Source organism: Solanum verrucosum, unplaced genomic scaffold (assembly GCF_900185275.1).
Source record: "Solanum verrucosum unplaced genomic scaffold, falcon-dt-bn FXZP01000196.1, whole genome shotgun sequence".
In the NCBI taxonomy this organism is placed as follows: domain Eukaryota; kingdom Viridiplantae; phylum Streptophyta; class Magnoliopsida; order Solanales; family Solanaceae; genus Solanum; species Solanum verrucosum.
In genome coordinates, this window is record NW_026020420.1 from 1,375,151 (window position 1) to 1,398,890 (window position 23,740).

General features: G+C 32.7%; 4 protein-coding genes and 1 pseudogene across 4 annotated transcripts; 3 read left to right on the plus strand and 2 right to left on the minus strand.

The window, feature by feature from the left end:
* The first annotated feature begins 929 nt into the window (after positions 1–929).
* On the plus strand, positions 930–2,384 carry LOC125806918 (alkane hydroxylase MAH1-like). The gene has a single exon (XM_049486673.1). It carries the CDS (start codon positions 930–932, stop codon positions 2,382–2,384), a length of 1,455 nt encoding a protein of 484 aa, XP_049342630.1.
* Positions 2,385–4,042: 1,658 nt separating this feature from the next.
* On the plus strand, positions 4,043–5,004 carry LOC125806919 (alkane hydroxylase MAH1-like; annotated as a pseudogene).
* Positions 5,005–5,052: 48 nt separating this feature from the next.
* On the plus strand, positions 5,053–10,763 carry LOC125806920 (alkane hydroxylase MAH1-like). Its single transcript, XM_049486674.1, has 2 exons — positions 5,053–6,387; positions 10,449–10,763. Exons 1-2 carry the CDS (start codon positions 5,053–5,055, stop codon positions 10,761–10,763), a joined length of 1,650 nt encoding a protein of 549 aa, XP_049342631.1.
* Positions 10,764–11,632: 869 nt separating this feature from the next.
* LOC125806825 (alkane hydroxylase MAH1-like) lies at positions 11,633–13,182 on the minus strand. The gene has a single exon (XM_049486574.1). It carries the CDS (start codon positions 13,157–13,159, stop codon positions 11,633–11,635), a length of 1,527 nt encoding a protein of 508 aa, XP_049342531.1. The 5' UTR covers positions 13,160–13,182.
* Positions 13,183–18,813: 5,631 nt separating this feature from the next.
* On the minus strand, positions 18,814–20,376 carry LOC125806823 (alkane hydroxylase MAH1-like). Its single transcript, XM_049486572.1, has one exon. The coding sequence runs from the start codon at positions 20,351–20,353 to the stop codon at positions 18,827–18,829; it is 1,527 nt and encodes a 508-aa protein (XP_049342529.1). The 5' UTR covers positions 20,354–20,376; the 3' UTR covers positions 18,814–18,826.
* Between the last annotated feature and the right edge of the window lie 3,364 nt (positions 20,377–23,740).

Here is a 23,740-nt window from a genome sequence, read left to right on the forward strand (position 1 = left end):
TCTCCCTGTCTGATTCTCACATGCCTATCTATCTTAGGATTGACACTTGTGGTTAGCAGCTCATATAAGGGTCCAAGATAGTGATCTTCAAAATGCTTGACTCAATTATGAGTGTTTAGAGCTAGTAGGTGTCAGGTTTAAATCTCACTAGGAAAATAACCCGCACTTCGCACGGGAATTTAATATTATGAAATTTATAAAATAATACTTAAAACTTATCAGTCATTAAAACTAAAACATTTTATTGTCTTACATACAAGATTACGTAATAACAAAACATTAATAATGTAAAGGAAAATGAAAATTGTAACATCTTATCATTTATCCATAATAATATAAGTATAAATTAATGACTGTAAAAATATATACCAGGATCTGTAACATAAGCAATGGTGTCAGTCGCAACTTTTCATGAAAGGGGAAGGCTAGGTTTGGAAATAAATAAATTAAAAGAGAATTCTGGTTTGTGGTGGCGTCACGTAGGCGGGCCTAAGGTTCTCTTATTTATATATATATATATATATATATATATATATATATATATATATATGTATATGATATATGACTAAGTGATTCTTCCTATCTGCCTAGCCTTGGTTGCCAGTGGAAGGTGACAGGTGTCTTGTGGAATTAGCGAGGTGCACGAAAGCTGATCCGGATACCACGGTTATCAAAAAAATAAAATAAAATATGAGGCCATGCCTTTCGTTTTGCTGGTCTTTTTTTACTCAATTCTCATTACAAAATGTGAAGTTGAAAGAACTAATCCTGAACTTAAATAAGTTTCCTCTCTCCATCTCAAATTCCTTTCTTTGTTTGAGAAAGAAATGGATGTCCTTGAATTTTTTCTTCCTCTCTTGATTATCATCATGTGTTTTACTTATTCTACATGGTGGTACCTTAGTAATAGATGGTGGAAATTAAGTTCAATGCCAACAAATTGGCCAGTAGTTGGAATGTTGCCTGGGCTTATTCGAAATGCTCACCGTGTCCATGAATTTGCAACTGATATTCTTGTAGAAACTAAGGGAACTTTTGAGTTTCATGGCCCTGTTCTTGCAAACTTGAACATGTTAGTTACTAGTGATCCTGCAAATATCCACTATATCCTTAGTAAAAATTTCTCAAACTATCCAAAGGGTGTTGAGTTCCGTAAAATTTTCGATATATTAGGAAATGGGATGTTCAATGTTGATTATGAGCTATGGGAGATGCATAGGAAGACCACCATGTCCTTAATGAATCATGCCAAGTTCCAAACTTTGTTGGAGAGGAACATGTGGAACATTATCGAAAACAGGCTCCGACCGATTCTTGATGCTTTTGCTGAACAGGACACCCTGTTTGATTTGCAAGATATTTTCCAGAGATTCACTTTTGATGCTATCAGCAAATTGTTACTTGATCATGATCCGAAAAGTTTGTCTATTGGCTTACCTCATGTGCCATGCGAAAAGGCGTTCAACGACACTGTGGATGCACTTCTTTACAGACATCTCTTGCCAGAAAGTTGCTGGAAATTGCAAAAATGGCTTCAAATTGGTAGAGAAAAGAAGCTCATTCAAGCGTGGGAAGCTTTTGATCAGTTCTTATATCCTTGCATTTCGCGGAAGCAAGAAGAATTGCTGCATCAAAGTACAATCAAAGACGAGGAATTCACGTTTTTAAACGCGTACATCAAAATGTATAATCAATGGAAAGATGGTGATTTGGGTACTTTGCAAACATTTCTAAGGGACACTTTCTTGAGTTTGATGCTTGCTGGTAGAGACACCACAAGTGCAGCTCTCACTTGGTTTTTTTGGCTCTTAGCTAAAAATCCCTTAGTAGAGAAAAGGATTAGAGAAGAGATTCAACAACAATTCAATCTAAAACAAGATGAAAATCTCAACTTTTTCAGCATACAAGAAACAAGAAAACTAGTCTACCTACATGGTGCTTTGTGTGAAACCCTGAGGCTCTTTCCATCAGTTGCAATTGAGCACAAACTTCCACATGACTTTGACATTCTTCCGAGCGGTCACCATGTTAGTCCAAACACGAGAGTTGTGCTATCACTCTATACAATGGGGAGAATGGAAAGTATATGGGGGGAAGATTGCTTAGAATTCAAGCCAGAGAGATGGATTTCTAAACGAGGAGGGATCAAACATGAGCCATCTTTCAAATTCCCGGCCTTTAATGCAGGTCCAAGGACTTGTATAGGTAAGGAAATGGCATTCATTCAGATGAAAATAGTGGCAGCTACCATCATATACAATTATCATATCCAATTAGGGGAAGATCAAATAATTTCTCCAAATGCTTCTATTATCATTCAAATGAAACATGGTCTGAAAGTTAGACTCGTGAAAAGGGTTCCTCTTATGTCCAATCGATACTAAATGTGTGAACAATGCTAGAATATTGGTGGAACAATATTGACGTATACATGGCTTTCTTCGGTTTTTGTTTCTCTGTTTCTTTAGCATCTCACGCACTTGTCTCATTCCAACGCCACCTTAATTGATTGTAACACCTGGATCAGCCTATACAGGGTTGTTCAAATGCATCATTTTATAGATTAGGTTATGTATAGTTGCAGTGATGAGCTCTTAGTGGTATTCTGGTGATTGTAAATCTAACCAAATTACTCACTCCTATAGGTGTGATAATAAATCTGTGCCAGAGGCAAAGATGTCATAAAATATTGGACTGGTTAAACAAATTCTATTAGCAACTAACATTGTCTAGAGTAAAATAGTTCTAATGTGTCAACTTTAATTGTATATAAAAACGTGCTCCGGGAGGTTAGCAGGTTGAAGAAAATATAATTGTCCAAAGGAAGGAAAGAAGTGCTCATAAGAGCACATTATCGAGTATCCCTACTTATTGCATGTCCTTGTTGAATGATCCAATCTCTGTAGTAGTAAAGTTGGAAAGGCTGCAAAGAAATTTTCTTTGGGACGCAACAGGATGGTGCAAAGAAATTTCACTTAGTTCGATGAGAGACCGTGACATCTCCTAAATGGTGGGGGAGGATTTGGGTTAAAGACATGAAGGTCTTTAACAAAGCATTTTTGGGTAAATGGTTGTGGAGATTTGGAGTGGAGGGAGAACCATTATGGAGAGGGGCGATAGCGGACAAATATGGAGTTTTTGAAGGGGGATGTGGTGTGGAGAAATATCATGAAGGGGTGGAAAGCCTTTAGTGACAACATAGCAACTCACAATATACTTATTGGTAAAATATTTCTGCAGATGGTTCATTCATATTAATTTACAAACAGTTGAAGCTTTTGGTATTCCATTCTAGCAAAGAATAATTTGTCTTGTGGTTTCAATTAGCTTTCAATCCATGGACAACAGAACAACTATTAAATATTAACTTTGAGATGATGGAAATATGTATGAAGAAAAATTGAAGGTTTATTGGTTACACTCCTCGGCGTTGTTACCCAAATACTCATCCTGAACAATCTCTTCCGGTTCAAAGATATGACATCTTTGCCTATTCTTGTTCAGGGTCTTCTAGAACCGTAAAACAATCTCGTCTAGAGAGTCAATGCTTCCTAGTAGAAGTTTTTTCGTTTCTAGGTATTGACTAGAAGTCTCTAAGGTAGGACAGATTCAATGAATTCCACCAGACTGTTGCTGAGACAACTAATAATAATATGACAAAATGGTACCATATCTAACTTATCATCTAAGTATGGACCCTGTCAGATTCTCACATCCTTATCAATCTTAACTTGCTGGCATTGGCAATTGTGCTTAGCAACTCATGTGGGAACTATGTTGCTCGGACTATTCAAAAATGTCGACATGTGCGTGTCAGATTCATCAAAAGTAATGTGTTTTTGGAGCACGACACGGGTGCGGCATCAAAAGTGAAGAGTCCGCCCAACTAAGTGTGGGAGGCCAAGATAGTGATCTTTTGTAAATGCCTAACTCAAATGCCTTCCCTTTTCTGGTCTTCTTTACTCAATTATCTTTATAAAGTGTGAAGTTGAAAGAACTAATCCTCAACTTAAACAAGTCCCTTCTCTCCATCACCAAAGAAATGTATGTCATTGAATATTTTCTTTCTCTCTTGGTTATCATCATGTGTTTTACTTATTCTACATGGTGGTACCTTAGTAATAGATGGTGGAAATCAAGCTCAGTGCCAACAAATTGGCCTCTTGTTGGAATGTTGCCTGGGCTTATTCGAAATGTGCATCGTGTCCATGAATTTGCAACTGATGTTCTTGTAGAAACTAAGGGAACTTTTGAGTTTCATGGTCCTGTTCTTGCCAACTTGAACATGTTAGCTACTAGTGATCCTGCAAATATCCACCATATCCTTAGTAAAAATTTCTCAAACTATCCAAAGGGTGTTGAGTTCCGTAAAATTTTCGATATTTTGGGAAATGGGATCTTCAATGTTGATTATGAGCTATGGGAGATTCATAGGAAGACCACCATGTCCTAATGAGTCATGCCAAGTTCCAAACTTTTCTGGAGAGGAACCTGTGGGACATTATCGAAAATGGGCTCCGACCTATTCTTGATACTTTTGCTGAACAGGACACCCTGTTTGATTTGCAAGATATTTTCCAGAGATTCACTTTTGATGCTATCAGCAAACTGTTACTTGACTATGATCCCAAAAGTTTGTCTATTGATTTACCTCATGTGCCATGTGAAAAGGCGTTCAACGATGTTATGGATGCACTTATGTACAGACACATCTTGCCAGAAGGCTGCTGGAAATTGCAAAAATGGCTTCGAATTGGTAAGGAAAAGCAGTTAATTCAAGCGTGGGAAGCTTTTGATCAGTTCTTATATCCTTGCATTTCGCGGAAACAAGAAGAGTTGATGCAGAAAAGTACAATCAAAGACGAGGAATTTACATTTTTAAACGCGTACATCAAAATGTACAATCAATGGAAAGATGGTGATTTGGGTACATTGCAAACATTTCTAAGGGACACTTTCTTGAATTTGATGCTTGCTGGTAGAGACACCACAAGTGAAGTTGAAAGAACTAATCCTCAACTTAAACAAGTCCTTCTCTCCATCTCCAAAGAAATGTATGTCCTTGAACTTTCTCTCCCTCTCTTGGTTATCATCATGTGTTTTACTTATTCTACATGGTGGTACCTTAGTAATAGATGGTGGAAATCAAGCTCAGTGCCAACAAATTGGCCACTAGTTGGAATGTTGCCTGGGCTTATTCGAAATGCTCATCGTGTCCATGAATTTGTAACTGATGCTCTTATAGAAACTAAGGGAACTTTTGAGTTTCATGGTCCTGTTCTTGCCAACTTGAACATGTTACTTACTAGTGATCCTGCAAATATCCATCATATCCTCAGTAAAAACTTCTCAAACTATCCAAAGGGTGTTGAGTTTCGTAAAATTTTCGATATGTTAGGAAATGGAATGTTCAGTGTTGATTATGAGCTATGGGAGATGCATAGGAAGACCACCATGTCCTTAATGAATCATGCCAAGTTCCAAACTTTGTTGGAGAGGAACATGTGGAACATTATCGAAAACAGGCTCCGACCGATTCTTGATGCTTTTGCTGAACAGGACACCCTGTTTGATTTGCAAGATATTTTCCAGAGATTCACTTTTGATGCTATCAGCAAATTGTTACTTGATCATGATCCGAAAAGTTTGTCTATTGGCTTACCTCATGTGCCATGCGAAAAGGCGTTCAACGACACTGTGGATGCACTTCTTTACAGACATCTCTTGCCAGAAAGTTGCTGGAAATTGCAAAAATGGCTTCAAATTGGTAGAGAAAAGAAGCTCATTCAAGCGTGGGAAGCTTTTGATCAGTTCTTATATCCTTGCATTTCGCGGAAGCAAGAAGAATTGCTGCATCAAAGTACAATCAAAGACGAGGAATTCACGTTTTTAAACGCGTACATCAAAATGTATAATCAATGGAAAGATGGTGATTTGGGTACTTTGCAAACATTTCTAAGGGACACTTTCTTGAGTTTGATGCTTGCTGGTAGAGACACCACAAGTGCAGCTCTCACTTGGTTTTTTTGGCTCTTAGCTGAAAATCCCTTAGTAGAGAAAAAGATTAGAGAAGAGATTCAACAACAATTCAATCTAAAAGAGGGCGAAAATCTCAAGTTTTTCGAAATAGAAGAAGCAAGAAAACTAGTCTATCTACATGGTGCTTTGTGTGAAACCCTGAGGTTCTTTCCATCAGTTGCAATTGAGCATAAACTTCCACTTGAATTTGACATTCTTCCGAGCGGTCACCATGTTAGTCCAAACACGAGAGTTGTGCTATCGTTCTATATGATGGGGAGAATGGAAAGTATATGGGGAAAATATTGCTTAGAATTCAAGCCAGAGAGATGGATTTCTGAACGTGGAGGGATCAAACATGAGCCATCTGTCGCGCCCCATTTTTCTCAAAACGGACTTTGGTGCACGACCTAACAACTCTTTTGGGCTTTGGGTGATGAAGAGTCGCCACCTAACGAATTAAGGCGCGTTAGGGCACCTATCTAACCTAACTAAGTCTAGCTAAGGTCAACGAACCAGAGATCAGGGTAAGGGTTCAAATTACCTCGAGGGGAAGGTGTTAGGCATCCCTCGAGGTCCACAAATGTGGGTCCCGGCCGTGTCTCATGCAATATGTGGGGGTTACAAGTAGCAATTAAGGTCACTTCATTTATTATTTATTGAATTAGCATGGTTTCTAAGTGATGAATAATATTGAACAATTAAGGCCAATTTATTTATTAATTTAATAAATTAAGCATGCAAAAACTAGGTGATAACAATACTAAGCAATTAAGGGCACTTTAATTATTTTAGTTAATTAGGCATGCGATACTAAGTGATGACATAATAAATAAATATTACACATTAAATAAAGAGATAAGCGAGGGGAGAGAAATTTGCACAATTAGATAGAATAAACACTTTTTATTTTTATTAAACTACCCCAAATAAATATAATTATTATAAACAAATAAAGGGACAAAGGAAAGGGAGACTCTGAAGGACTTTAGGATCAGCACTCGACTTTCTTTATTTCGGTCGGTTTCTCGTAAGGACAGACAAAACCAAAGTTTGTCATTTAGACTGAGTCGATGTCATCATATCCATAGGGCCTAAACTACCCCTACCCCACCACCACATGCTTTCGTCTCTAAAAGGTGTCTAGCGTCCCCACGTAAGGTCCAAGAGGCATTGGACTGCTATTAGGAAGGTTTAGACAAAATAAAATATAATAGGCCCACCTAGACACCAAGTCAAACAATTTGGACGAGCATTTAGCACGTAGGGTCTCATATTGGCCTCTAGATTTTAATTTAAATATGCTAGCAAACACACATAAAGTGAAAGGTTTCATGCTAAGTGTGTGCATACAAAAACAAACATTGACAACATAATTATTTAAATGGGGGAGCATAAAGTTGTTACAGTAGCAGATTTTAGCTTATTAACGGATTTTAAAAGGGCAGAAATATTATGACGCAACATATCTTTTTTTTATTTGATTTTAAAATATAGCAGAAAGTGATGATACATGCAGAATTATTTTAAAACAGTAGCAGATCTTATTATTAACACGAAAAATTACTTTAAGTAGCAATCAGTTTATTAGATGCAGGAAATAATCAGTAATTGATTCAAAGTGGCGAAATTATTATGCAGAAGTTAATATTTGAAGCAGAGTTGAATTAGGGTAGCACGTAGCAGATGCGGTAAATTATTAGTAGCTGATTTTATCAAGACAGATTAGTTTAAATAGGGATGTATGGGCACAATATTTAAAAGCAATAACTGATTATTAATGTTTATTCTAAGTGGCCAGAAAACAATTATGCTATTAAACAGTGGCGAAAGTTTATAACGAAATGCTATTTAATTAATTAACATGCTGAAAATCGGATTTATAAACCTATATACATGATTTCTAAGTGATTAAAGAATTAAAAATTGCATAGCACCTATAGGCATACTACTTTAACTGAATCAAATCTACAATCTACATGCATAGCTCCTAAGTGATTAGCATGCTGCATTTTTATCAACAAATTAAGATTGATTAGAACTTGATTAATAAACTAAGAAAGCTTAGGTTGTTAAACATGCTGAAACTTAGTTGATTTTGTTTGAGTGGCAGAAACAATTGCATTGCAGAAATTTATTCAACAGTAGGCAGTAAACAAGCATGTCAGATTTGTTTCAATTTTAACATGTTAAAAGATTATTAGCAGTCTATAGACGTAATACCTAGGTGATTGAAACATGCTAAAAAATTTAAACTAGCCGATTAACGTGCTTCACTTTTATTAGCAGCTTAAAGCTAATTAGAATTGATTAGTTAACAGGATTAAGATATTAAAACATGCTGAGATTATTTAGCCTGACTAATAATCATTGATTATATTAGTTAAGTCCTACGGACATGATTTCTAATGACAAACTAATTTTAGACGCTTACGGTCATTTTATTTGACATGCAGATACTTAACACCAAACCTATATACGTAAATGCTATATAAGATATAATATTACTCGGAGACCTATAGGCATGATGTCTAATTATTAGTCAATTTTCCACACTTTAACAATATTAGCAAGCAGAGGCGAGATTCTAAAAGTCAAAAGTATGACATATATTTATATTAAGTTGATTGACCGGATAAAGTTACAAATAAAGATTGATTTTAAACCACTTATTTTAAGCTATATTCTAATGCGCTTGCCTAAATTACCATTTTTACAACCACACCTATTATGAATATGAAACGAAACAAATAAAAAAAGGCAGTTAGCACGTAATTTCACTCCCCCCTTAGACGATCCCCCAAATACATATCATATATTGAGTTAGAGTTTACAAGTTATTATAAGACCGAATAAAATTGAAGCAATACAACTATAATAAATAAAATTAAATCTTGTCTGGAACCCATCTTAGGGGACTCTTCAACACTTAAACTCAATGTTCAAAACCCCTGCTAAACAAAGAAAACAATACAACACAAATATAATAGAAGGGGTACTTAATATTATTCCTTTTAATGGAGACGCGCAAAAGGACATAGTAAGATTAACTCAAGCAACGAATTACTCAAATAAATAGCAAACACTGAATATGATATCACGCACATACATCACATGTAAAAAAGAGGAAAGAGAGCTAACCGGATGCTTCTTTTACCATTACAAACTTACATAGAGGTATGGATGCAAAATAATATGAACGTTAAATAAGATTACTAACCAATTAGGCAGACAAGAAATATCAGCAATGAAGACCCCTTAATCCAACTTTCGACCCGTACACAGCAGAATAGCAAGTATAGAGAAGCTTTAATGTTTATCGAAAAACTTCATCCTATTTTAAAGAGCAGCGAGCAACATGTATATATTTTGTATTCAAAGTAAGAGCAAAGTAGATGTGGGAGTGTGTAGAGGTGTGTGATCAACCGTCTGTTACAAGGAATTATGAGCCTCATTTATATACTAAAGAGAGGGCACAACATAAAAGGAAAAGAAATAACTTGGAGCAATTAGAGACATTCTTTCCTTAAACTAAACTAAAATCAACAAAAAAATCTTTTTACCTTTAATGACATTACCCTTACCAAAATATCGCCAGTAAGAATCAAATTCAACTTTAATTAAGGTAACAACAATCAATTAACATTAGTAAATAAATAATAAGGAGAATTTACCTTACCTCAAGAGCCACAAAATCTGTCCGGATTCACTTTAGCAACAAATAATCAAAATATTATGCAAAAATCAATCAAGCAAATTACAGTACAGGCTAATTTTAGATAGTTTGTAGCAAGAATCTTTTATTTTATTACCATAAATAAAGGAAATTTAAACAATAAGAGGATCAATAAGTAGACAATCACTTTTTTTTTCAACACTAATTACAATAATTAAGGAGCAAATTCTATTATCGAATCTTAACAAAATTAACTTAAGAACAACCAACTTGAATGCAAAGCATATTACAGGGATAGTTGAGATTTTAACAGAAAATTTTAAAACAATTCGAATTCGGACTAAGTTTCAAATAGAAGGGAGACTTCAGAAAATTAGCAAATCTTAACAACTCATACTATCAGAAATCGCAAAGTAACCGATTCATGCTTGAGAAAAAAAAGATAAATTTCATAATAACACAAGCATGCAAGATAATATTTTTATAATCAAATTGAGGGAACATATAATCAAATTAAGAGAACGAACCCGGACAGATCTAAATAGATCTATTGTTAGCAGACTCGAACCTCAAACAAATATCGAAGCCCTTACTGCCTTGTTTAAGTTGTCGGAGTTGTTGTTGTTATTGGTTGGTGGAGTCGGAACTGCTGCCTGGTCGCAGCTGTTGCTGTTATTGTTGCCGGCTGGAGCTGCTGTCCAGTGGTTGCTGATGGTGGTCTCGCCTGGCTGCTGGCGGTTCCTGCCGGTTGGAGCTGCTGTTTCCGCCGGAGAAGCAGGCGACTGGTGGCGCTGCTGTTACTCTCTGTTTCGCCATCGCTGCTGCTTGCTGGTGGCTCGCTGGAGCTGGCCTTCGCTGCTGCTCGCCTCTTGGAGCTGCTGGTCGGACAGCAGCTTTTGCTGCTCGCTTCGTCCGCCAAAGGAGAGTGAGGAGGTGGACGGAGAGAGGTGGGGAAGAAGGGAGAGAGAGGGGAGCAACGAAGAGGGGGAGAGATGGGCGGCTGCCACCAACGAGTGGTGGTGATCTCGCCGGAGAGCATAGAGAGGAGGGGCTGCTGCTGCTTCAATAATCAAGCAAATGTTTTAGGGTTTGGAGTCTTTAGTGGATAAAAATAGGAAGGATGAATTTGGACCCTTGATTTAAAGAGATGAGGGGATAGGATTTGATCTTAGGTTTTGATTAAAAAAATAGACGGTTGAGATTAAAAGATGAAAGTTTTAAAATCAGGTTGAATTGAATTTGAGTGGCTAAAATTGAAATGAAAAGTGGCTATAATAAAAATTTAAATTGAATAGGCTAGAATTGGAATGAATTAGAATAAAATGGGCTAAAATTTAAATGATTTTGAGGAAAAATCAAGAAATGCTATTCAATTATAATACTACAAAATATCTTAATGATAATTTTATAAAGTACACATACTAAAATGTACAATTTTAGACAAAATCAACTAAAAATTAGAACTCAAAAAATATATTTTAAAAAGCGTATTTAATCGGATAGCATTTCAAAAATTGTTAAAGGTCGGTCAAAATTGGGTGTCAACAACACACATATTAAGGCAACAATGATTAACATAGTGAAGTTACAATTTTTCCCTTATTAATTATGATTCCAAAATAAATTTATTCAAGATAACTAATCAATGTTGGGGGAAGTTTAAATAAGGGTATAATAGGAAAATTTTTTTTGTCCTTTCTTGATTTGTCAAAATGGACAAGTAAATAGGGATATCTAAAAGAAGAAATATGGACAAGTAAATAGGGACGGAGGGAGTAAGAAGTAAAGGGTCTTGTATCATGTTCAGAAACATGTAATCAAACATTTGAATTATTAGAAAGAAAACAAACTTTATTTGGATTTTCTCAAAAGAGCTAAAGATTTGCCCCACATACATAAGAAGAAAAATATATAAAAGACATAAACACACGTGTTTAATTATACCTTTTTTACAACTTTAACCATTAGACCATTTTTCACTTGCATGATAATTGAAGTAGTAGGATAAACATTTTCTGGTTCCATTACTTGGATATTGTAATTGTGTATGATGATAGCTACCACAATTTTCATCTGAACAAATGCCATTTCTTTTCCTAAACAAGTCCTTGGGCCCGCGTTAAACGCTGGAAATTTGAAAGATGGCTCATGTTTGATCCCTCCACGTTCAGAAATCCATCTTTCTGGCTTGAACTCTAGACAATCTTTCCCCCACAGAGTCTCCATTCTCCCCATCACATAGAATGGTAGAATCATTCTTGTTTTTGGACTAACACGATGACCGCTTGGAAGGATGTCATGATCAAGTGGAACTTTGTGCTCTAAAGAGACGGATGGAAATAACCTAAGAGTTTCACACAAAGCACCATGTAGATAAATCAATTTTCTTGATTCTTCTTTGGTGAAAAACTTGAGGTTTTCGTCTTCTTTTACATGCAATTGTTGTTGAATCTCTTCTCTAATCTTTTTCTCTACTAAGGGATTTTTAGCCAAGAGGACAAAAAACCAAGTGAGAGCTGCACTTGTGGTGTCTCTACCAGCAAACATCAAATTCAAGAAAGTATCCCTTAGAAATGTTTGCAAAGTACCCAAATCACCACCATTCCATTGATTGTACATTTTGATGTATGCGTTTAAAAATGCAAATTCCTCATCTTTGATTGTAGTTTTATGCATCAACTCTTCTTGTTTTCGCGCTATGCAAGGATATATGAATTGATCAAAAGCCTCACATGCTTGCATGAGCTTCTTCTCTTTACCAATTCTAAGCCATTGTTGCAATTTCCATAGACATTTTGGTGTTATGTGTCTATGTAAAAGTGCATCAAGAGCATCACCAAATGCCTTTTCATATGGTAAATAAGGTAAGTCAATTGACAAGCTTCTTGGATCATGATCAAGTAACAATTTAGTGATGGCATCAAATGTAAATCTTTGCAAAACATCTTGCAAATCCAATGTTTTGCCTTGTTTTGCAAAAGCATCAAGAATTGGTTTAAGCCCTTTTTCAATTATGTCCCACAAGGTCCTTTCTAACAATGTTTGGAAATTTGCATGACTCATTATAGACATTGTGGTCTTCCTATGAAGATCCCATAATTCATGATCAACATTGAATATCCCATTTCCCAAAATATCAAAAATCTTACGAAATTCAGGTCCTTTTGGATAGTTTGAAAAGTTTTTACTAAAGATATAATGTATATTTGCAGGATCGCAAGTAAAAAACATGTCCATATTTGTAAAAATAGGACCTTTGAACTCATACGTACCGCCATATTCTATAAGAACTTCAGTCATATATGCATGACCACGATGAATATTCCAAATAACCGCAGGCAACTCCCTAAGGATTGGCCAATTTGTTGGTGCTGATGTTTTTGTCCTTCTATATATGATGAACCATATAGAATAAGTAAAACAAAAAATCAACAAGAAAAGAAGAGAATATTCAAGGAAATCCATATTGATACTAGTTTTGGTGGTGTATACTAATTTTTTTTTTTTAAAATTGTATACTAATTCACTAAAGTCTTGTAGAGTTCTATAATATGTTGGTGAATTTTGGCCACAATTTTAATTGGAACCCAATTTAAAGAGCCTAGGATAGTTACTTGATGAGTTAGACATTTAATGTGTGTACACGTTGTTGAAAATTATTGGCCCCTTTATTTAGAAGTGACCATTCAACTATATCTCACATTCTAGATAAGTGAGAGTTTCCTCAGTCCGACGGAATCAACATTCGGAGGGTAGTACCGTCATTTTGGCTTGTGGATGATTCTTTAAGTGATTCCAGCTGTCTTATTTTTTGCTACGTGTCCAAAATTTTTCATGTAATTCATCTGTCTCACACAGCTCCAGTTGGAAATCTAGACCAAATATTTACTCACCTTCTTCTTTCGTTTTTGTTTGCTTTGCTCTTTTCATTACTAATTCTTTCTTCTATCTTTATCTTTGTTGCTTAGTCCATCATTTCTTATCTAATAGAGAGGCTAACCATCTTGCTCTCTGAGAGTGATGCCTAATTGTTCATAGCCTCGAAAGAGTCCTTTATTCTTCTTCGGTTACAAAAGATTTGGAAAATATTGGAAGCTGCTTACCTTCGACTTTGCTCAGCTACTTAATGCTTTTTCTCTTCCTTGTTTTATTTTGGGTTGCCTTTTCCCACAGTCAGATTAACTATTATTTTTATTGCTTCTCTTTGAAATCCATACAAGAAAATAAGCTAATAGCCTCAATAAGATGAAGCTAATTTGTTAAAGGGCAAATACATAAACAATATTCAATTGTCATTTGATTTTTAGGTGAAGGATCTCCAGTTCTCAATTGTGCTTTGTAAAGGAATGCTCTCAGGTGGTAATATAATAATATCGGGTAGCTACTAGGATTCGGTTCCTATATAGGTATTAAATGATTATTATGAAAGCATTTTCTCTACTTATATTTATATTTCTCTTCTTTTATAATAAGTGTGAGCTTCTGGAAATTTCCAGACAGGTTGGATGAAAGATACATCTTTTAGAGCTTGTGGAATTTTTTTTTGAAGGTTCGGAAGTGTCTTATACGTTTTCAACCAGGTTGAATGAAAGATGGATCTCCCAGATCTTGAGGAAAAACATCATCATCTCTAGAGGTGTGAAAGTTGGAATTTGTTTGTTAGAATTATTACAAACAACTCTTCATTTTAAGGACATTTCATAATCGTGTGAATATTTCTGTAAACTTTGTTCCTCAATCCAAGTATTGTCAAGTGTTAATATGTTGTAAACATGAGACTTATGCTTTCTCTTTTTGAATTTCTTTTTATCAAAGAATAATAACAGTTATAACTTATCTAGTTATAAAAATATAACGTACTAAATGATAAATACGAATTTGAGATAACTTTCTAAAATTGATTTTTTGACATTATTTTAATAGTGATATGAACTATATAAAAACATTGATTTTCTTAAAAATGATCGTTTGAATAAGAAACTCAGCAAGAAATTACGTGTCACTCGACCCAAGCAAGAGAATATAAAAATAGATGTAACTGCATGTAGAGAATAAAAATTAATCTATATATGATGAACCATATAGAATAAGCTAAACAATACATTAACATGAAAAGAAGTGAATATTCAAGGAAATCCATTGAAGGTTAAATTTTTTTATTTTATAGTATTTTTGTAGTGTTATATACTAATTCACTAAAATATTGTATAGTTTTATACAAGTGTTGGTGACTTTTGGCCACAATTTTTAATTGCCCCCCAATATTGTATAAATATAGTGTTTTTTTATTGTTCAAGATTTCTTTAGGGTAAAACGAATATGTCTAATTTAAAACATCTTAGTAACTAAAGAAAGAAAAATGAATTAATTATAAGAAGGAGAGCAAGGACAAACCAATAAATTGTCTGAGTCCCCTTCTGTTCATATTGCACAGTACAGTCCTAGAATTAAAGTATATAATGAGTACCTATATGTATGACCTTAATATGAGTCCAGCACTTGTTGAACTAGTGACTATCCAATATTAATGATACGATAATAATATATTTAGTATAATTATATAATTAGTGGAATTTGAAGAAAGAAGAAAGTATACGTAGATTTTATCTTATTCATAATAATGTAAATCTTATAAATGAGGATCAAGATTATTTTGGCAAAAAATTCAGGTCAAGAAGAGATTTGTTAGAATTTACCGTGAATTTCTTATTTGGATTCTACATAATTATGTTTTAATCAAAAAAGAATTTCTTGGTAGAAAAGATTTTCTTGTGGAAAAGAACTCTACAATATCCATTCTAAGTCCTAGAACTCTATATATAGAAGGTTTTTTGTTCTAAAAGAAACACAATAACAATAGCAATCTAGTCGTTTAGAGAATTTTGTTAAGGATGATGTTTATTAGGGGTGTCAAAAGAATATAAAAAATCGACCGAACCGATGGAACCTAATCGTACCGAACCGATATATAATATTTTTTCAATAAAATCGTGGACTTTTATTTAAATGTATAACAGTCCCGAAAAATTGGGATTTTTTTTTAATTTATAAGAAAACTAGAAAAATTCCCGAACCGAACTGAATAACCTTACATGTATGTAAATATATTTTATATATTGACAATGTGATAGATTTAATATATAAATAGATTTTATAATATTTTTCAAATATAAAGATGTCCTAGGCCTTGTGACTGGACAACTTTGGAGTTTTGCTCTTTAATTAGTTTTTAATTAATTAGGTTTAAAAATAAAGATATTATAATAGATAAATTCCATCAAACAATACGATAAAACTTATGCAAGCACTCCTATTAAATGTTTAACATCAAACAAAACGGCAACAAGATTTTACATTCTCGATTTCTTAGTGAAGAATTGAAGTGTTTTTTCAAGAACATATACTTGCAAAAGAAATATTTTAATAATAGTATGTTTTGAGGTGATACTTTAAAAGTAAAAAAAAACCTCAAAAATTATCGAATCGTACAGATACCGAAGAGAAACCGATATGATTGAGATGATTTAAAAAAAAAATGTAATTTAGATATTTAAAATACAGTCCCGTTAGCATGTCGAACATGCAACAAGTCTTTGTTCTCATGTTGCACCTCCAACAACAATAGACACTTAGTAATCTGACCCTGAAAATTACATTTTGGAATATTTAAATATGGTCCAAAAATTGTATTCTTGTACATTTCAACTCCTTTTTCCTTTATGGACTTTTTGATTTCATTCGCAAAATCAAAATTGAACACTGCTCCAAATCTCAATGGATGTGCTGGTATTTTTTTGATAACATAATTAATGCCCTGCAAATTCAAAAAACAAAACATAAAATTGTACTTGTCTAATCTCAACCACATGATGTAATTAAGAGTGAATGATACATTAAAGATAATCTGAAAATTCAATATATACATCATAGTTTTATAATGAAATCATATCAAACACATCGTACAATGCATAAGATACATGAATATCTTAACATCAGTCCAACCAACAAAATACTTGAATAATTATCATGAAAAAGTTGTATAGGACACTAACACAATGAAAGATACATTAATGGAGAAGTAAAATCATCTGATACACCTTCAAAGATGTACAAAAAATGATGATTTTATTGTATTAGAAATTAACATGATTGAAGATACATCAATGAAAAATATGAATCTGAGATACATTTAAAAAGAGAATCACTACAATACATTGCTGAAAATTAGGGGTTTAATGTATAATGAAAACACAAAATCAACAGCATACTACACTAATAAAAAATTGTGAGAGATGTGTCTTCATTGTTAATTGACTCTTAATTCGACCAAACAAACCACATGCATCAATGTAAAATTAGGGTTTTACTGTATCAGCAAAACACAAAATTAACCGATTACAAAATTCATAATGGTCTAACATACTATGAAAACCTTGAATTAAGAAGTAATGTATCTTCATTATGAATGTATCAAACTATTTCTGTCCAAACACAACCAACAACATAACAAATCCATAAAAATATAAAATTTTGTTTAAACACATACCTTGGGAAGTGTGGGTCGGGAAATGACAGATGCCGCTTTTCTTTGCCCTTTTTTGGGGTTTCTCCGACCTTTGTTTTTGACTTGACAACACTCTTGTCCTTCATCGCTTATGGGTCATGCAAACGCTTAGATCTGTTTTCAGCCCACATTTCATTGTCAGAATCATATGTACGATTATCATTAATAGAATTTATTTGAGAAATATCAATACTAAGCGATTGACCTTGTTCCATATGTATCAGTACAAAACAAGAAGAAGACAACAATGGAGAAGAAAACTTCCTACCTATTAGAAACTTAGAAACCGATAAACTTGAGATAGACTCCTTCTGAAAATCAAAATGGATTTTTAAATTGTAACTGCTAAAGAAGTGGAGAGATTTTAGGGATAAAATGGAGGAGTGAAATGGGTAGTGAAAACGTGGGTGTTGGCTGTAAAAAAGGAGTGAAATCTTTATGTATCCTGACAATCTTATTAATTGGGAGAATTAAGGGATTTTTGATGTTTTTTTAAAAATGAAGGGATAAATGGATATTAAGGTAAGTAAAAGAGTGTAGTTAAATAATTTTGCCTTATTTTTAACTGTTAATAATTGGATTTTAAATACATATTTAATAGAAAAAAATTATACAAATACAAGCAATTAAATTCCATCAAATATATATATGAACGTTTTACTCTATCCTTGCTACCCTCTAGCTATATACAGTCAAAGTATTTTTATGATGGCAGACTTACAATGTTTATCTAAATATTTCGCAGCTACTATAGTGAAGTGTTATATAGATCTCATTTAACTATATGAAAGCTCATAATATATATATATATGAATTGATCCATATATGTTTGACCCGCTTTTAACAAATTGATTATCCAGTCTATTTTTAATTGGAAGGGTTGAGGAATATTTTAACTTCTTATTCATTTTATTAGCACTATCTTCATTTTTAATAAAGTGGCTTCTCCGATCTATTTTACTTGTCATGTTTTTAATACACGTCTTTAAAGAAAATATTCGCTAAAAGATTAGTATGACTAAATTATTTTTAAGTACTCTTTGATCTTAATTTAATAATACTCTTTTTTTCATCATATTAGTCACTCTTCACAATTATTGAATAAGGATAAAGGTAGAATCAAATAATTAATTATATCATGATTTTCTAAAATAATACAGTAACTATTTTGGTTAAACTATTTTTAGTAAGCATAATGTCCCTATTTCGATAATTCCTAAGCAAATAAAGAGTATTTTGGATTAAATATGTCAACGAGTTTCAAATATCGATGAACTTAAAAGAATGAAAATAGGAGGACTCATAAATATTTCACAAATTTAGCAATTTGGTGGCTCATTTATTACCAAAACTAGATGACTAAAATCAAGACAAGATTTTAATCCAAATTGACAAAAAATAAAAAGTAAGAAGTAAAGGGTCTTGTATCATGTTCAGAAACATGTAATCAAACATTTGACTTATTAGAAAGAAAACAAACTTTATTTGGATTTTCTCAAAAGAGCTAAAGATTTGCCCCACATACATAAGAAGAAAAATATATAAAAGACATAAACACATGTGTTTGATTATACCTTTTTTACAACTTTAACCATTAGACCATTTTTCACTTGCATGATAATTGAAGTAGTAGGATAAACATTTTCTGGTTCCACTACTTGGATATTGTAATTGTGTATGATGATAGCTGCCACAATTTTCATCTGAACAAATGCCATTTCTTTCCCTAAACAAGTCCTTGGACCCGCGTTAAACGCTGGAAATTTGAAAGATGGCTCATGTTTGATCCCTCCACGTTCAGAAATCCATCTTTCTGGCTTGAACTCTAGACAATCTTTCCCCCACAGAGTCTCCATTCTCCCCATCACATAGAATGGTAAAATCATTCTTGTTTTTGGACTAACACGATGACCGCTTGGAAGGATGTCATGATCAAGTGGAACTTTGTGCTCTAAAGAGACTGATGGAAATAACCTAAGAGTTTCACACAAAGCACCATGTAGATAAATCAATTTTCTTGATTCTTCTTTGGTGAAAAACTTGAGGTTTTCGTCTTCTTTTACACGCAATTGTTGTTGAATCTCTTCTCTAATCTTTTTCTCAACTAAGGGATTTTTAGCCAAGAGGACAAAAAACCAAGTGAGAGCTGCACTTGTGGTGTCCTTCCCAGCCAACATCAAATTCAAGAAAGTATCCCTTAGAAATGTTTGCAAAGTACCCAAATCACCACCATTCCATTGATTGTACATTTTGATGTATGCGTTTAAAAATGCAAATTCCTCATCTTTGATTGTAGTTTTATGCATCAACTCTTCTTGTTTTCGCGCTATGCAAGGATATATGAATTGATCAAAAGCCTCACATGCTTGCATGAGCTTCTTCTCTTTACCAATTCTAAGCCATTGTTGCAATTTCCATAGACATTTTGGTGTTATGTGTCTATGTAAAAGTGCATCAAGAGCATCACCAAATGCCTTTTCATATGGTAAATAAGGTAAGTCAATTGACAAGCTTCTTGGATCATGATCAAGTAACAATTTAGTGATGGAATCAAAAGTAAATCTTTGCAAAACATCTTGCAAATCCAATGTTTTGCCTTGTTTTGCAAAAGCATCAAGAATTGGTTTAAGCCCTTTTTCAATTATGTCCCACAAGGTCTTTTCTAGCAATATTTGGAACTTTGCATGACTCATTATAGACATTGTGGTCTTCCTATGAAGCTCCCATAATTCATGATCAACATTGAATATCCCATTTCCCAAAATATCAAAAATCTTACGAAATTCAGGTCCTTTTGGATAGTTTGAAAAGTTTTTACTAAAGATATAATGTATATCTGCAGGATCGCAAGTAAAAAACATGTCCATATTTGTAAAAATAGGACCTTTGAACTCATACGTACCGCCATATTCTATAAGAACTTCAGTCATATATGCATGACCACGATGAATATTCCAAATAACCGCAGGCAACTCCCTAAGGATTGGCCAATTTGTTGGTGCTGATGTTTTTGTCCTTCTATATATGATGAACCATATAGAATAAGTAAAACAAAAAATCAACAAGAAACGAAGAGAATATTCAAGGAAATCCATATTGATACTAATTTTGGTGGTGTATACTAATTTTTTTTAAAAAAATTGTATACTAATTCACTAAAGTCTTGTAGAGTTTTATACACGTGTTGGTGAATTTTGGCCACAATTTTAATTGGACATCAATTCAAAGAGCCTAGGATAGTTACTTGATGAGTTAGACATTTAATGTGTACACGTTATTGAAAATTATTGGCAACTTTATTTAGAAGTGACCATTCAACTATATTATAAAAATATAACGTACTAAATGATAAATACGAATTTGAGATAACTTTCTAAAATTGATTTTTGACATTATTTTAATAGTGATATGAACTATATAAAAACATTGATTTTCTTAAAAATGATCGTTTGAATGAGAAACTCAGCAAGAAATTACGTGTCACTCGACCCAAGCAAGAGAATATAAAAATAGATGTAATTGCATGTAGAGAATAAAAATTAATCTATATAAGATGAACCATATAAAATAAGCTAAACAATACATTAACATGAAAAGAAGTGAATATTCAAGGAAATCCATTGAAGGTGGATTTTTTTTTTATAGTATTTTTGTAGTGTTATATGCTAATTCACTAAAATATTGTATAGTTTTATACAAGTGTTGGTGACTTTTGGCTACTTGAGGAGTTTGACATTGATTGTACTGTGTACACGTTATTGAAAATATTGGTAACTTTATTTATAATTGACATTTGTGACTATAAACTATTTCATTCAATTGCCTTTTGATTGCTCATTAATTGATCCAAGAAAAATTTCAAAATAAATATGGTGTTTTTTTATTGTTCAAGATTTCTTTAGGATAAAAGGAATGTCTAGTTTAAAACATCTTAATAACTAAAGAAAGATAAATGAATTATAAGAAGGAGAGCAAGGACAAACCAATAAATTGTTTGAGTCCCCTTCTGTGTATATTGCATAGTACGGTCCTAGAATTAAAGTATATGATGAGTACCTATATGTATGACCTTAATATGAGTCCACCACTTGTTGAACTAGTGACTATCCAATATTAATGATACGATAATAATATATTAGTATAATTATATAATTAGTGGAATTTGAAGAAAGAAGAATGTATACATAGATTTTATCTTATTCATAATAATGAAAATCTTATTAATGAGGATCAAGATTATTTTGGCAAAAAATTCAGGTCAAGAAGAAATTTGTTAGTATTTACTGTGAATTTCTTATTTGGATTCTACATAATTATGTTTTAATCAAAAAAGAATTTCTTGGTAGAAAATATTTTCTTGTGGAAAAGAACTCTACAATATCCATTCCAAGTCCTGGAACTCTATAAATAGAAGGTTTTATGTTCTAAAAGAAACACAATAACAATAACAATCTAGTCGTTTAGAAAATTTTGTTAAGGATGATATTTATTAGGGGTGTCAAAAGAATATAAAAAATCGATCGAACCGATGGAACTTAACCATACCGAACCGATATATAATATTTTTATCAATAAAATCGTGGACTTTTATTTAAATGTATAACAGTCCCGAATAATTGGGATTTTTTTTTATTTATAAGAAAACTAGAAAAATTCCCGAACCGAAGAACCTTACAGTAAATATATTTTATATATTGACAATGTGATAAATTTAATATATAAATAGATTTTATAATATTTTTCAACTATAAAGATAACTTGGTCCTAGGCCTTGTGATTGGACGACTTTGGAGTTTTGTTCTTTAATTAGTTTTTAATTAATTAGGTTCAAAATTAAAGATATTATAATAGATATACTCCATCAAACAATACGACAAAATTTATGCAAGCACTCCTATTAAATGTTTAACATCAATCAAAATGGCAACAAGATTTTACATTCCTGATTTTTTAGTGAAGAACTGAAGTGTTTTTTCAAGAACATATACTTGCAAAAGAAATATTTTAATAATAGTATGTTTTGAGGTGATACTTTAAAAGTAAAAAAAACCCAAAAATTATTGAATCGTACCGATATTGAAGAAAAATCGATAAGATTGAGATGATTTTAAAAAATTTAATTTTAGATATTTAAAATACCCAAAAAATTGAGATGATATAATTCCTTAAAAAATAACCGATTGAATTGTCTCATTTGACACCCCTAATATTTATTCTCTCGTTAGTTTTAGAATTATTTTTTATATTAATATTACCATGTGTAGGTCAATATTAACGACTAACTATTCATATCATATCATAAAGTCTTTTTTATATAATGTTTTCATTGTCGTCTGATTTATTGCATGCCGCCATGATCTGCAACTAGTATTAGCTTTCGCTTAACATCTTGATAACTTTCATCCTAACTACTAATGTGATAATCGAAATAAGAGTATCAGATACTAATGATTTTAAAAAGTATGACAAAAAATAATCACCTCGTTCTCGCAGTACAAATTGGATGCTTGGTGACAAAATTATACACAAGTGGGAAAGCATATCTAGTAATAAATATAGTATTGACATTTAGCAGCCCTTAACTAATTGAAACCCTACATGAGTTGTCACATATATTATTATATAATATAATCAAAATCAGAAATAGAGGCATTAATGCCTATTTATTTATTTGTTTTATGTTTTTTTGGTGGAAAGTACTATTAGAAAATGTAGGTCCATTACCTTTAATTAATATAATTAAATCCTGATAGCTATTGGTGGTATTAAATTATCACATGTCTAATGAAAGAACTTAAACCCAATAATTGAATTTTAATCTTTTTCCCATTTCATTTCAAATTTAAAAAAGAAGAAGAAGAGGATTTTGCATTTTCGTATAAATGAAAAGAGAAAGCAAACCTAGGGGAGGATGTAGAGTTATAGTGTCGGCCGATTCATCTTAATTAAGTACTTTTAATGCGGAGTATAGATGTAACATTTTCCTCCGCCTCTAAATTTCTAAAAAGAAAATAAAATTAGAACAATCAGCCAATTTGATTAATCTACTTGAAATACACAATTAAATTGTTTTAAAGAGTAATATCTCAAAATAGATAGTCACATAGTATCATAGATTAGATTTCATATACGAACACTACGGACTATTACAAAAAAAATCACTTTATTTGAAAAATTTTCAAGATGTGTTTGATTATATTTTTTGTAAATTGTAATGACCCGGAAAGTCATTTTTAGAATTTTTTACAAAATTATCGTTTTACCCATCTCGGTAGTTGCCCAGAGTCACTTTTGATCAGTTTGTGAAGTTGGTTGGGAATTTTGAACTATTTGTTTAACTACGATTATTTAGTTGATGGATATTTGTTAAATAATTTATTTATTTAGTTGGGAGTTAATGGGTCAAGTCCATAATTTGCTTGGTACCCTTTATCACTTGACCTGTGTATATAAATAAAATTAGTGAGATTTAACCTTTTTAA